The sequence below is a fragment of the Macrobrachium rosenbergii genome, chromosome 15 (genome assembly GCF_040412425.1).
Source record: "Macrobrachium rosenbergii isolate ZJJX-2024 chromosome 15, ASM4041242v1, whole genome shotgun sequence".
NCBI lineage: Eukaryota > Metazoa > Arthropoda > Malacostraca > Decapoda > Palaemonidae > Macrobrachium > Macrobrachium rosenbergii.
This window is the reverse complement of record NC_089755.1, coordinates 30,196,243-30,210,224: the sequence shown is the minus strand read 5'-3', so window position 1 is coordinate 30,210,224 and position 13,982 is coordinate 30,196,243. Positions and strand designations below refer to the sequence as shown.

At 35.9% G+C, this 13,982-nt stretch overlaps 1 protein-coding gene across 2 annotated transcripts in view; it reads left to right on the top strand.

Moving 5' to 3' along the window:
• LOC136846498 (glutamine-dependent NAD(+) synthetase-like) overlaps positions 1-13,982 on the top strand; it is a 29,596-nt gene that overhangs the window by 10,818 nt on the left and 4,796 nt on the right. For both annotated transcript variants that reach the window (XM_067117343.1, XM_067117344.1), the window contains exons 4-13: positions 295-465; positions 2,398-2,488; positions 3,561-3,706; positions 4,236-4,396; positions 6,568-6,764; positions 8,795-9,052; positions 9,742-9,905; positions 10,393-10,558; positions 11,600-11,775; positions 11,933-12,089. In XM_067117343.1, coding sequence (XP_066973444.1) covers positions 295-465; positions 2,398-2,488; positions 3,561-3,706; positions 4,236-4,396; positions 6,568-6,764; positions 8,795-9,052; positions 9,742-9,905; positions 10,393-10,558; positions 11,600-11,775; positions 11,933-12,089 — 1,687 coding nt within the window. The remainder of the gene's footprint in view (positions 1-294; positions 466-2,397; positions 2,489-3,560; positions 3,707-4,235; positions 4,397-6,567; positions 6,765-8,794; positions 9,053-9,741; positions 9,906-10,392; positions 10,559-11,599; positions 11,776-11,932; positions 12,090-13,982) is intronic.

Here is a 13,982-nt window from a genome sequence, read left to right as displayed (position 1 = left end):
ATATATTATATATATATATATATATATATATATATATATATATATATATATAAATGTCTATATAGTTATATAACATATACAGTATATATATAAATGTATATATAATATATATATATATATATATATATATATATATATATATATATATATATATATATATATATATATATATATTATATATATATATATATATATATATATATATATATATATATATATATATATATATAGTATATACGTATTCATAATTGCACAGGTTTAAGATCCAGTCATTCTAGTTTCTGTCTCCAACAGAGGTTACGGGTGCGGAGATCACTACCATGAAAGGGACACGGAAATGTATGCCTGGGAGGCCCTTGCTACTATTATGCAAGATCCTGTATGCAGCGATATCTTGGTTGATGTTGGTTTACCTGTCATGCATAAGAATGTCCTCTATAACTGCAAGCTGGTATTCCTTAACAGGTAAGATATATATAATATATATATACACAGTATATGTTATACAGTGCTCCCCCACTTTTTGGCGGTAATAGGTTCCAGAACCCACTGTGGAAATGCAAAATCCCTCTAAAAAGGCTTATAACTGCTTATAAGTGCCAAGTACCGCTTATAACTGTCTATTTTAAAAGTTCACTGCCAAATTTAGTAGTTCAAACAAAAATATACCATAAATTTTCATACTAAAACAATTCAAACAAAAATACGTACACCCCAAACCATCATCCCAAAACATCCTATGTCGTCTTAGATTAGTACCTAAGATATATGCCCCCTAAAATGCTTATAACAATGATTTACTAATTTTAAAATATTAGTGTAAACACAGCAAAATATCTATAGGATGTTTAAGACAAATTAAAAAAAAATGTTAATACATATTAAATAAACCCATCTTACAGAACGTTTGACAGCTAATCAAGTTACCCTGTATACCGAAGCATAGCCGTTTTCTCTTATAATATTGAAGTCGTCCCGTTTTCTTTCTATGGTTAAAAACAATTAAAATTATCACTAATTCGCTTTATTTCGTAGAGCAACACTATTTATTCACTAATTATTGTATTTTTTCATATTATGTTTGTGACTAAATACAGATTTCTATGATAAAAACGATTTACAGTGTACTTATAACGTAGTAATGTAATTTAGCTATAATGTAGTAATGAATCTTTTAAGCTCATTCCAGGTTGGGGCCCAGACTGATTTTTTTTTTTTTTATTAAGCTGGCCTTATGCCAGCACGGGCTCTTGCTCATAGAGCAGTCCGTAACCCAGACTGAGTATAACAAGTGTACGTGCTCTCTCTCTCTCTCTCTCTCTCTCTCTCTCTCTCTCTCTCTCTCTCTCTCTCTCTCTCTCTCTCTCTAAGGGTAGTGTAAGGTGTATTTGAAATTATATTACTGTAAAGTGTTTTTGAATGATAGCGCATATTATACAATATTTAAAATATTTACTATTTATTTTCATTTTACTTTCCCATCTGCTTTTACTGGAAAATAAAATAAAAATAATTAGCGAATATTTTAAATATTGTACGATATGCCCTATCATCCAAAATCACTTGACAGTAATATCATTTCAAATACATCTTACATTACCCTTGAAGAGAGAGAGAGAGAGAGAGAGAGAGAGAGAGAGAGAGAGAGAGAGAGAGAGAGAGAGAGAGAGCGTACAGAGCGTACACTTGTAATGCTCAGTCTGGGGCCCCAACCTGGAATGTGCTTAATAGATAATTTACTACGTTATAAGAAGTGTAACTTATTTTTATCGTAAAAATCTGTATTTAGTCATAAACACAATATGGAAAAATACAGTAAAGTGATTAGTGAATAAATAGTGTTGCTCTATGAAAAAAAGCGAATTAGTGATAATTTTAGAGATACGCTCCATAGAAAAATCCGCAAATTGGTGAAAGTTCCTGCAGAAAAGTGAAAGATATGTTGCACAAAAATCTGCGACAAAATGAAGCGTGGAAAAGTGAAGTGCGAAAAGCGGAGTGGCACTGTATATATACATTTATATACAATGGCTCATTATTAGTTTAGTGTGATAGCATGAGCAACTAACGTTAATAGATGTATATTTCTATAATGTGCATCCATCTATCTTTGCTTTCTCTTCTGTTTAGGACTGTCATATTTTTTATTTAAGGGTCATTGAAAGAATAACAAAAAACGTAATATGCTTCATAAGGTTAACCAGGTGCACTGCTATCTAAACAGTGAGATAATCAGTTCCCTATATTAGCCCCAAGATTTAGATGAAATCTCAGTGGAGGAAATGGTTGAATTGAAATCATTAAAACCTTTAGGTGCTCTTAATAACACGTCTCTCTACTGCCGCTGCGCTGTTGTCCATTTGTTTGTCCACTAATATATCTTTTCATTCCTTCCAGGAGAGTTTTGCTCATTCGACCGAAGATGATGTTAGCTAATGACGGCTTCATGGGATATCGCGAAACTCGGTGGTTCACTGCCTGGGTTAAGGTAAGAAGAAGAAGAATAAAAAATAAAAAAAAAAAAATTACGAGGGATATTGCAAACCGTGGGCATTATAGCGAAATGAAAATTAGTTTTCGTTAAGGGGGATTTTTTTCCGTGTCTAGTGAGCGTGTTTGAGAGACAGACAGACAGACAGACAGACAGACAGACAGACAGACAGACAGACAGACAGACAGACAGACAGACAGACAGACAGACAGACAGACAGACAGACAGACAGACAGACAGACAGACAGACAGACAGACAGACAGACAGAGAATCCGAAATCTATTAAAAGTAAAATGATACATGATGAATATAGTGCCAAAGTCAAAGAAATTTATGGCAGTTTTCCTGGAAATTTCTCTCTCTCTCTCTCTCTCTCTCTCTCTCTCTCTCTCTCTCTCTCTCTCTCTCTCTCTCTCTCTCTCTCTCTCTCCTATGTACAAAAACACCTTGCAAAGGAAAGGGACTGGACATTTTAAAGTCTGTTAGTAATAAATATTTTTGAATACATAAATTATGTTATGCCACTTGCCACTTAAGTTATACTCATAGTTCTTTAAGGTCTTTTTCTTCATATTGAAACTGAAGAGAAGCCATAACAACCCTAATGGAAAAGTAGATATGGCACCACAACGACCCCACTTCCCCACCGCCACCCCGTTGGGGTAACGCCATCAGTGCAATTCACGTGGTACACTGCACGCATTACTTGAGGTTCTTTGCAGCGTTCCCTCTACCCCTAGCTTCAACCCCTTTCGTTCCTTTTTTTTTTTTTTTACTGTACCTCCGTTCATATTGTCTTTCATCTTACTTTCCACCCTCTCCTAACAATTGTTTCATAGTGTAGCTGCGAGGTTTTCCTCCTGTTACACCTTTAAAACCTTTATTGTAAATTTCCTTTCAGCGCTGAATGACCCAATAGGCCCCAGCGCTTGGCAGTCACGAGTCTTATTCAGGGAAGTGGTAAGGGTGCCATCAAGTGCCAGAGATGTCTGGGGAGCTACAGGGTAGCAGTTGGAAGGGTTTGGTGTCATGTCCACTTAGTGATGATAAATTATGAATTGTCTTTAGGTCCGGGAGGTGGAGGAGTACCCTCTTCCTCCTGTCATTTCGGAAATTGTTGGGCAGGAATCTGTTCCTTTTGGTGACGGGATCATCGCCACGAAGGACTCCACCATCGGCTATGACATTTGTGAGGAGCTCTGGAATCCTGAAAGGTACTATGGAACAGCGGCATAAATCTCTGGTCCTTTGTCTTCTATTACATTTCTGTACATTTTTACTCCATCTATAGTCAGCAAGTCAACTTTTGCATGTAAGAAAATAACTCTTGATTGTTGTGAGGGTCTATAGAAAACATGAATCTATCTTTTGTAAAGAATGTGGAACTGTTTTTCCCCAAAAAAAAAAACAGCTATAGAAGCATACCGATGTGACACACTTCACCTCACATCACCTGCATATATGAACTTTAATTATCTTTCAACGTGAATTGTTAAATTTTTTGGTAGCATAATTGATGTTTAAGTGCATTGCAAATTTTCAGCAGTAAATTTAGGTCCTCATCAGTCAGATAACAAAAAAAAGTTTTTGTACTTTGCTCATCTGAATAGTTACAGAAAACAAAAGAAATTAAGCTTTATAATTTGAAGCTTCACAAGTAACTTTGTAAGGTACCATTTGAATTTGAGTAGGCGTACTTTGTTTACTTGTTGAAACCAATATTTTAATATCATTCTTCTACAGTTGCCATCTCCTGCAATGCCTTGATGGGGCCGAGATCATCTCCAATGGATTAGGATCCTTAGAGGAATATGGCAGGCCAGGATTAGGATACGAGATGGTGCAAATGGCAACCGTAAAAAGTGGAGGCTGTTACTTACTGGCAAACCAAAAAGGATTCGATGGTTAGTTCAAGCTTACTTTCTTGGCAGACTTGAGATGATTTTGTGACTTTTTCTCTGTTTTGCATGGCTTTGAAGTTATGTTTTGCAAGGCTTTTTTTTTTTTTTTAGTACGAAAAAGGATGACTGCAGTTAAGATTCAGACTTCGTAACCCCGTAGGTGGATAGTGCTGTCAGTGCACCTCACATGGTGCACTGTGGGCATTGCTAAAGGTTGGTAGTAGCGTCCCTTCGGCCCCTAGCTTCATCCACTTTTTAGCCCTCTACTTTTCCTCCATTCTCTCTTCCTTTCGTTTCGCTTGCTGTCCATCCACTCCAACTTCCTCTTTTCACTGTCTTAAGTGCTGAATGGCTGGAAGTGCACCAGTGTTTGGCCTTATAGCCTAATTTTCATAAACAAAGAGAATTCAGAATTCTTTTGTCTTCTCTTCACTGACGGCAGAATCAGTCACGAATTTCAGAAAAAAAATGCGCTTTTATAAACGAAATCCCACAGGTGGCCGCTTAAATGAAAATCAATAATTGATAATTTAGTCATTAAATTGGCAATAGTTGTGAAAACCGTCTGGATTAGATCGTGATGTCATGTGATGTCATGTGAAGCATTCAGATAATTACTTATACATTATTCATTCTAGACTGTTAGTACTGATGCTTAGTTTTTAACTTCATGATTATTGTGATTTTATCACTTATAAAAATAAAAATATTTATTTATTCATAGGTTAACATAAATGTTTGCAATATCACATAGGAAGGCAAATATGCGGATGTCAGCCACTATAGTCAGCATGCGTGGCCCGTGTTGCTCGCGGGTGGGGGTGGGGTGGACCGCGGCTTGGTGGGGTGGGTTGGAGTGGGGTTTCAGGAACTCAAGGAAGGAGGTTTCTTGGACCTCACCGGGGGCCTTCGTGGTGTCTCTTGAAGGGCACGGTGTGTCCAGTGTTTGGTCGCTCGATGCCTGGTCGTCGTCAGTATACCTGACTCCTGTAGAATATTTAAAGTCTGCATCTACGAGGCGTTACTCAGCTTTGGTTGTTACAAGGTGGCCGCAGTAGTTTTCTCTCTGCATGACTCGGGTGCATTCAGTTAGCCGTGCTGTGAATGATATTGTTTCTGGGAGTCTATAAAATGTGGATGGATGATCCATGGTTTCTGTGGAACAACCTACACCTAAGAAGGGTCGGTGTTGTGTACCTGATGTAGCCGTTGCTGTGAGATAGGCCTATCTTCTCTGGTGATGTGACTCTGTACACTACATACGTGCACATCTTCATCGCCAACCTTTTATATTATTGCACTTGAGAAATACATTATCGAATGCTCCCAGCAAACTAGTTGTTTGTAAGTTTCCTGTCCGGATAACTGTAACTTGTACACAAGATTACTTGTAATACCTTTTCTTTTTCCAAGTAGTGATTATGAATGAGAGTGACCGTTATATGACGATATCCTATCCGAACATTTGCCGCAGGCTCTGTTTTAATTAGGGACTCCTGTGCTTCCCTTCAGTGCTTGCTGCCCCACGGCCTGGAGGTTAGTACTCCCTTAATTGAGCATCAGTTTACCCATTTTGCGAGATGCCACATTGCCGCAATGTTTTATACGGATATTCTTTTTTGTAAAACGATGGATCTTCTTCATGTCTGAATTGTTGATGTTGATCTGCATAGGTTCAAGAGGAGCTTCGGTGCTACTTTGTGGCTACCTGCATTTTTTTTTTATTTACCTTGCCTTAGTTTTTCCGATTTGCACTGTTTGTTCATTTATCTGTGTCAGTTTGTCCTTTTCTTCACTCGTATTTCTCTCTTATCACATTTGCCATTCTGCATTGTGGATTCTCGTTTTGTATATCAATGATCTATTCAGCTTCTTTCAAGTAAATGGTTGTTCGTTTTAGTAATAATGATAAATTATATTGATAAAATCTTTAATTTTAGTAACTCGTTTCTTGGGTTTTTACTGCACTTCGATATCAAGCTGGGTAATTTTTGTACAACAATTATTACAATAGTGTTCTTTATATTAGATTATGAATTAATTGCTGTTAATTGTGACAGTGGATTATTCTGAAAAAAGGCTCTTGCCTTTGGTAAGATAGACGACATATTTTTTCCAAGAAGAAACATAACGTGCAGCCCAAAATAGTGATATTTCCAATCATTAACTTTCAGGCAATCAAGGATACTATCCAGGAGACTCCTGTATTGGTCTTAATGGAGCAATAGTAGCTCATACCAACATTCATACATTAGAGGAAGTTGAAGTCATAACTGCAGCCGTAGATCTAGAAGTCATCCGACGTTACAAAGCTGGCATACGAAGCCGCTGTATCCAAGCGGCGAAGAGCAAACCCTTTCCAAGGATCAAGGTACGAAACTATCAGAATTGTTTGATGGTATGTTTGGGACGTGGTGTGCACCAAGAGTGACCGGAAAATAGTTTCAAGGGCGATTGGCTTAGAAATATACCTTTAAATTTATAGGATCGAGGAATGGTAAGCTTTGATGATGGGCTTTTTGTGTTTATCTTCTGGTATGTTATGAAAATGCAATCATTTGCCATAGGAATTGTTAGTTTTGTAGGTGACATTGGTTTGGAACAGTGTGCTTCGGTTGCTGTGTGGTTTTATATCTATGTTTTTTAAGAATACTATACTTCTTGAATGATGCTCTACTGTCAAATATTTCTATTCTTGTGTTTTAGAAATTATACATTTCTATGGTGACGTCACTAAAGGATGGCAGGACTGGGGATAATAGTTTTAATGGCACATCTTTGAGATGTAGGCATTTGACGGTTGAAAAGTTTCAAAGGAAGTTAACTATGAAAATGTTCATCTGAGGTAGTGGTCTTCTGGAATCACACGCATCCAGAGTGATTCTCTTTGGGATATAAGATCCTCTACTGATACACTTCGAAGATTATAGGTTTTTATAAAAAGGACCTTAGAATGAAATATATCTGGAATGGTATTCCGTGAAAATGATGTCTTTTGAGTATTGTATACCACTGAAAATATTTCAGTTGTGCTTTTGGGATGAAGGAATCTTGTGGAAGTAATTCGGTTGAGTTGGATTTTAGGATTACAAGCTTTTGGTATGATAGGATTTTGAATATATATATTAGTCGTATGGTTTCCAGTTGATTGATTCTGGAAAGCATGCTAGCCAGACTTCAGAGTTGCCAGACTGCCGAGAGACCTGACGGCCAAACTTTTACCCCTTCACGGCCAAAATTCGGCCAGATATTTCAACAGGCCTACTGACATAATAACACTAAGCATTTTTAACATTTTGTTCTATCATCATGACCTTGACAGTAAACATGGCAATAAATAAATATGTAAACAAAGGAATACATATGTATATAAACAAACACTTTGTTTTTTTTTATTTACAAACAAACATAAAATGGAAAAATGCTAGCTTATGTGCGGGGTATAGAATAATTGTGGGATTAAGAACTTTCTGGATGATAAGCAAGTTGAATAATAGATATTACTTTTGGAAACGCTTCTTGCGTAGTCAACTTTGATGATTATATTTCTTTGGCAATTAACTACAGGTAAGACTGACATCCTTTTGTGATAAGTTTCGGAGGACTGTAACTGTCTTTATCTGGTTGATTTTGACAACGATCTTGTTGTAGAAATAGAACACTTCTTCTTACATCAAATCTCCTCCAAAAACTTTCATATTTTACCTTTATATATATATATATATATATATATATATATATATATATATATATAGTATATATATATATATATAAACCTATATATATATATATATATATATATATATATATATATATATATATATATATATATATATATATATATATATATGTGTGTGTGTGTGTGTGTGTGTGTGTGTGTGTAAACATGAAGAGGAAGTTGTACGTAAAACTTTGTCTTTATTTGATTTTGTGAGAAGTCACACTGTGCGTGCCAGGACAAATCCAGCTAGCCACGTGAAAGAGAAGTCCATGCTTAGTGGAAATATTGGAGTTATGTAATAAAATGTCTCCCTATGTATAGTTAGCTAATATCTCTACCTCTGCTACGCTTGAAAGTAGTATAGCAATAGCGAAGAGTTAGTAATCGATTATCTGACAGTTGAAATGCCACACTATTAGCAAATATTGTTTCATTATTCTCATCACAGGAAAAAATAACGTCAGTTATCCCTGCTCTGAATATCAGGTTGAAATTCAGTTCAAAATCAACCATACAAACTCCTTGATTACACGGTTAACTAAAGCTATCATATTGGCACAACCAGCAGTGTATTGTCGCAGATGTTGTGCATAAGTATTTCTTTCTTCCTCTCTCTCTCCCTCTCTCTCCCTCTCTCTCTCTCTCTCTCTCTCTCTCTCTCTCTCTCTCTCTCTCTCTAGGTTGAATTTTCAATTGGAAACGAAAACTGGTGGACAAGTGGAATCCCATCCTTAGCCAGCGTGAACCTGACCATCCCGACGAAGGAGGAGCAGATTTTAAAGGTTCCTGCTTGCTGGGTGTGGGATTACCTCAGGAGATCCGGCCAAAAGGGCCTGTTGCTGCCCCTGTGTAAGGATGAAGACTCATTTGCCACAGCTGCTATCGTTTATTCTATGTGTCTGTTAGTCGCAGAGGCTGTTGGGAAAGGCGACGAGAAGGTATGTCTGTCATGCAACTTTTGAAAAAAATAAATGAATATAGAGTACAGAGGGTCAGGGGCCATAACATTTTCTTTATTTTCAGAACAACTGACTCATTTAAAAGATTGCTATGTATTACTGTATGATTTTGATGATGTTGAAAATAGACTTCATATCTGAGGTGCTTTTCTCATAAGAATAAATGAGCACAAGCATCGTACAACCACAATTGTGTCTTTATAATTTTAAACATTTACATGTGTGTGTATATATATACACTTGAGGACACGATTTAGGTTGGCATTTTTATAGTTATATATCATAGTCTTATCAAGAAAATCATAAAGAACGAAGTCAAGGAAGTGGATATATTGTTGTATAAATATATCCTACATTTTTCGGGTCTTTATCATAGGATTATGATATTAGGGACAAATGAAAAATAATATGAATATTACACTATAACAATATGAACCTACTGTTATACAACGTTAAATGAGGTAAATTTATAAATGTGGAAAATTAAGCACATACACACACACACACACACACATAAATGGTATGTGTCTGCCAGACTTCTAGAAATTCTCTCTTAGTCCAAAATGACGTAAGTAAACCATCAACATTACTTTCACCATGGAAAATGAAATCCTTTTTATCAATAACATGATTTCAACAACTGAAAACTCACTGCTCTTCAAAATCAGGTATTGGAAGATGTACGAAGAATAGTTGGGCAAAATGATTACGTCCCTAAGGATGCCAGGGAGTTGTGTGGACGTCTTCTTCACACTTTATCTATCGAGATTTCGTCATCGGAAGATTCTGAAGGCACGAAAGCGATTTCTGAATTGGCACGTCAGATTGGAAGGTTAGTCTCTCTTGATATCATAGAACTATGCCAATTACGTTTGCAGTTAATGAATATGAAATGCAAGGAAAGTGTCTGTTGAATGTTGTTTTAGTTACCGTTGTCATTACTTTGTAGCAATTAAATAACAAAGTACAGTCGCATTATTTCGTGGTGATATCACGAGAGTTGTCCAAGCCATTCAGGTTCACATTCACTCCAGGGTTAAAGGCATCATGTGAATAATGAACTTACTTAGCAGTTAGCTTTATTATTATTATTATTATTATTATTATTATTATTATTATTACTCAGAGCATGAACCCTATTCATATGGAACAATCCCACAGGGGCCATTGACTTGAAATTCAAGCTTCCAAAGAATATGGTGTTCATTAGGAAGAAGTGAGAGGAGGTAAAGGGAAACACAGAAAGAAAAGATCTCACTTCTTAAAAAGAAAAAACAAATTAGTAAATTAATAATCTATAGATGATCTCTCTTGTGCAGCGTCCATTTGTCAGTGGGTCTAGGCAATTTGCTCTCTGACGCAACGACGTCACTCGCATCCAGCCTACGATTGTCTTCTGATGATCAAGCCAAAGAAGGAGCAAGGACAGCATACGAGAACTTCCAGTCACGACTGTCGTTAGCTGTTGCATATTTCTTTGCGGAGGTAAGTTAATTTTTCCAGATACGTATGTAAGGTAATTGTAATAACCACAGTGCCCTCTTAACTTCTCAAATTCTTCACACTTTTTGGATACGTTTGTCACTACAAAGACTCATACAAATGCAAGATTATGGAGATTTTCTGACGTTCGTAGCAGGAATCGAACCCGGTTCCAGAGTATCAGAACGAGGTCACTTTACCGACCTGACCACGAGACGTATCAAAAAATGTGTGGAGAATTTGGGAGTTAAGAGGGCATTGTAGCTATTGCAATTATATGTATATATACACACACACACACACACATATATATATATATATATATATATATATATATATATATATATATATATATATTTACGTATGTATACATATGAATATACACAGATATACATATGAATATACATCAAATATACTGTCACATATATATATATATATATTTCTGGTATATATATATATATATATAATCTATATAAATACATATATAATATATTATATATATATTATTTTATATATATATATATATATATATATATATATATATATATATATATATATATATATATATATATATATATATATATATATATGTGTGTGTGTGTGTGTGTGTGTGTGCTATATATGTATGAGTTACTAGAAAAGGACTGGAAATGGGAAATAACATAAGTAAAGGGGAAATTAAGGGATGCCCATCAACAAAGAGAGAGGAGAGTGCTCGTGTTTGTCGTGGACTATTAAATATGAAATGCCCTCTAACCACGAATTCAAACTGGCATAATATATACTGTATATGTATATATACACATACACACATGTATGTGTAATTTTGTTGGTTAGTCACTAATAAGGAAAATGCATTTTTATTTATTCTTTAGTCACTGATATTCATACGTTGCAATTAATTGCTTGATAGGTCTTGAAATGAAAATATGTTTCAACTAAGAATATTCCAACATTTGTAAGGATAAGACTCACTCCTAACTATTCAAGGATATCACGTGAGAAAACTAATTGTATTTCTGTATCAAATGTTTACACCTGTAGGTAGGTATGTCATCTGGCAACCAGAGGAAGAATTTGATTGTTTTGGGAGCATCCAGCGCTGATAAACATTTAACAGGATCCAACGTCAAATATGGGAGAACCTTTGGAGACCTTAACCTTGTGGGAAGCTTCTGCAAAAGGGACATCTTGAAATTCCTTCAGTTTGCTACGGAAAGGTCGGTCATTGAAGACAACGAAGAACTTCTTAAACTGGAATATCATGGCAGTATTGATGAACAGCAAGCATATAGGCTTAGTGTAAAAGTACTCTGAAATTCAATCCATGTTTCTACTTTCTAAATAAGTTAAACTATTTTAATTTTGTTTTGTTAGATTGGATTTACCGGCACTGCGCCAAACTGACTTCCAAGAAGAAGAGACCAGTGAGCAGGCAACTTGCGCTTACTTGCATGCTACTGAAGGGTGTGGTCCTTTCTCCATGTTTCAGCGTCTGTGGTACTTACACAAGAGTAAAAGTGATCCAACAAAGGTATGTATTTGTGGCTTTTTTCATTATTTTGACTACGGCGCATGGAATAATGAGTTTATGCAAGTGCAGTTGCCGCCCAAGTGAAATTTCAGATTTTCGCTGGTTTGATATTTAGATATGCTAACTGACAACTGAAGAGGCTGACCATAATTATTAATTTTTACACCTCTAAACTTACTATTTCTGTATGCTAACTTTGTAAAGTGCCACAGCGGTTCAAAGGGTGTCATAATATATCGAAACCGTGAGAGAATACTCCTTTATTTATTGAATTACAATGTACACTAATTAGACTATTTGAGTCTCAGAATGTACCCGTTTTAATAATAGAAAGTAGAACCATGGATAGCTAAGCATATCTATAGCTCTTTTATCTCTTATTTTTCTCTCCGTAATTTTTCTTTATTTTTTATCAGTTTTCTGTGTCATTATTCCATACTTAAAAACAAATTACGTATATATCTCAAGCCAATGTATATGAAGAGAACAGTTTACATAAGCACGTCTCCATGACACTTCAGTTAGTGAAGGAATATAAAGACAAGCATCAGCATTAGTTTGTAGTCTTCGTGGCCTACAGAGTAGCCCCCCACTTCATCATCAGAGTGGCTAATAGTTAACCATTACGAGCTGAAGAGGTAGAGACAGCAATTTTTAAAATGACAAGGTGAAGATTTTAGTTTAGGATTTCAAATGCTTTATAATTTACTTGGCAAATCAGTAAACTCTACGTGGATCACGGTGAATGTTATAGTGATTAACGTTGGAGTGACTCAATCATTGTATGTAGTTGTGAATTTATCGTGATACTGTATAATTTTCTTATTGCTAAGCAAGGTTGATTATTAAGCGTAGATTTTGAAACTTTGCCATCGAAGCGAATTTGTGATCGAACCACAGTCACTTTTCAACAGCGTGAGGGCCAGCGCAAATTTCATACATTTTTTATGCCGATACAATTATGCTACCATATTTTTGGCTGGTTGTTCAATGCTTTACCAGTCCTAACGAGCAGCCTTAAGCAAAGCCTGTGCTGGAATTGGGCTAGTTTAATCTAAACCACCCACCCAGCCAACCAACAAACTGTTACAGTGTTTCCTAGTTGTACTGTATCTGAACTGTAGCCATGATCTAGTTAGTTATGGTACAGTACTAGGAATATACTTGTATGCCATAAGATGTCCATTGAAACTGGGCAGCAGTCATAGGTACCAAAGGCTCACAGACTTTGGTTCCAAACGACAGAAGCATCCAATAATTGACTAGAAATATGATTAAGTTCCTTTTATCAGGTGAAGACAATTAGAAGGTTGATAATGATTTAGCACAGATGGGCCGTGTAAAAAAGTTAAATTTACCTTAGTTTTACCAGACCACTGAGCTGATTAACAGCTCTCCTAGGGCTGGCCCGAAGGATTAGACGTATTTTACGTGGCTAAGAACCAATTGGTTACTTAGCAACGGGAACTACAGCTTATTGTGGAATCCGAACCACATTATAGCGAGAAATAAATTCCTCTAACTCTTCATCAGCCGGCCGGAGACTCGAACTCGGGCCTAGCGAGTGCTAGTCCACAGCTCTACCGACTCGCCCAACGAAGAGCTAAACACCAGATACAAACCGGTTCTTTATGCAGAAGACATTAATCACTATGCATAACAGAAATCTGGGAATTTCATAGATATTTACCTTGCTTCTGTTTTAAATTTTTAAAAGAATTTTAATCTGTTTGAATCTTATTTTTTTGTTTGAGATCTTGTATTTCAACACTCACAACATTCTTTAACAACAATTTTTTATTAACATTTACAGATTAGGTACTGTACATACATGTTACTTCGTAATTCCTTTCTTACCTGATAGGCCGTTTCATTACCAATGCATATCTTGCA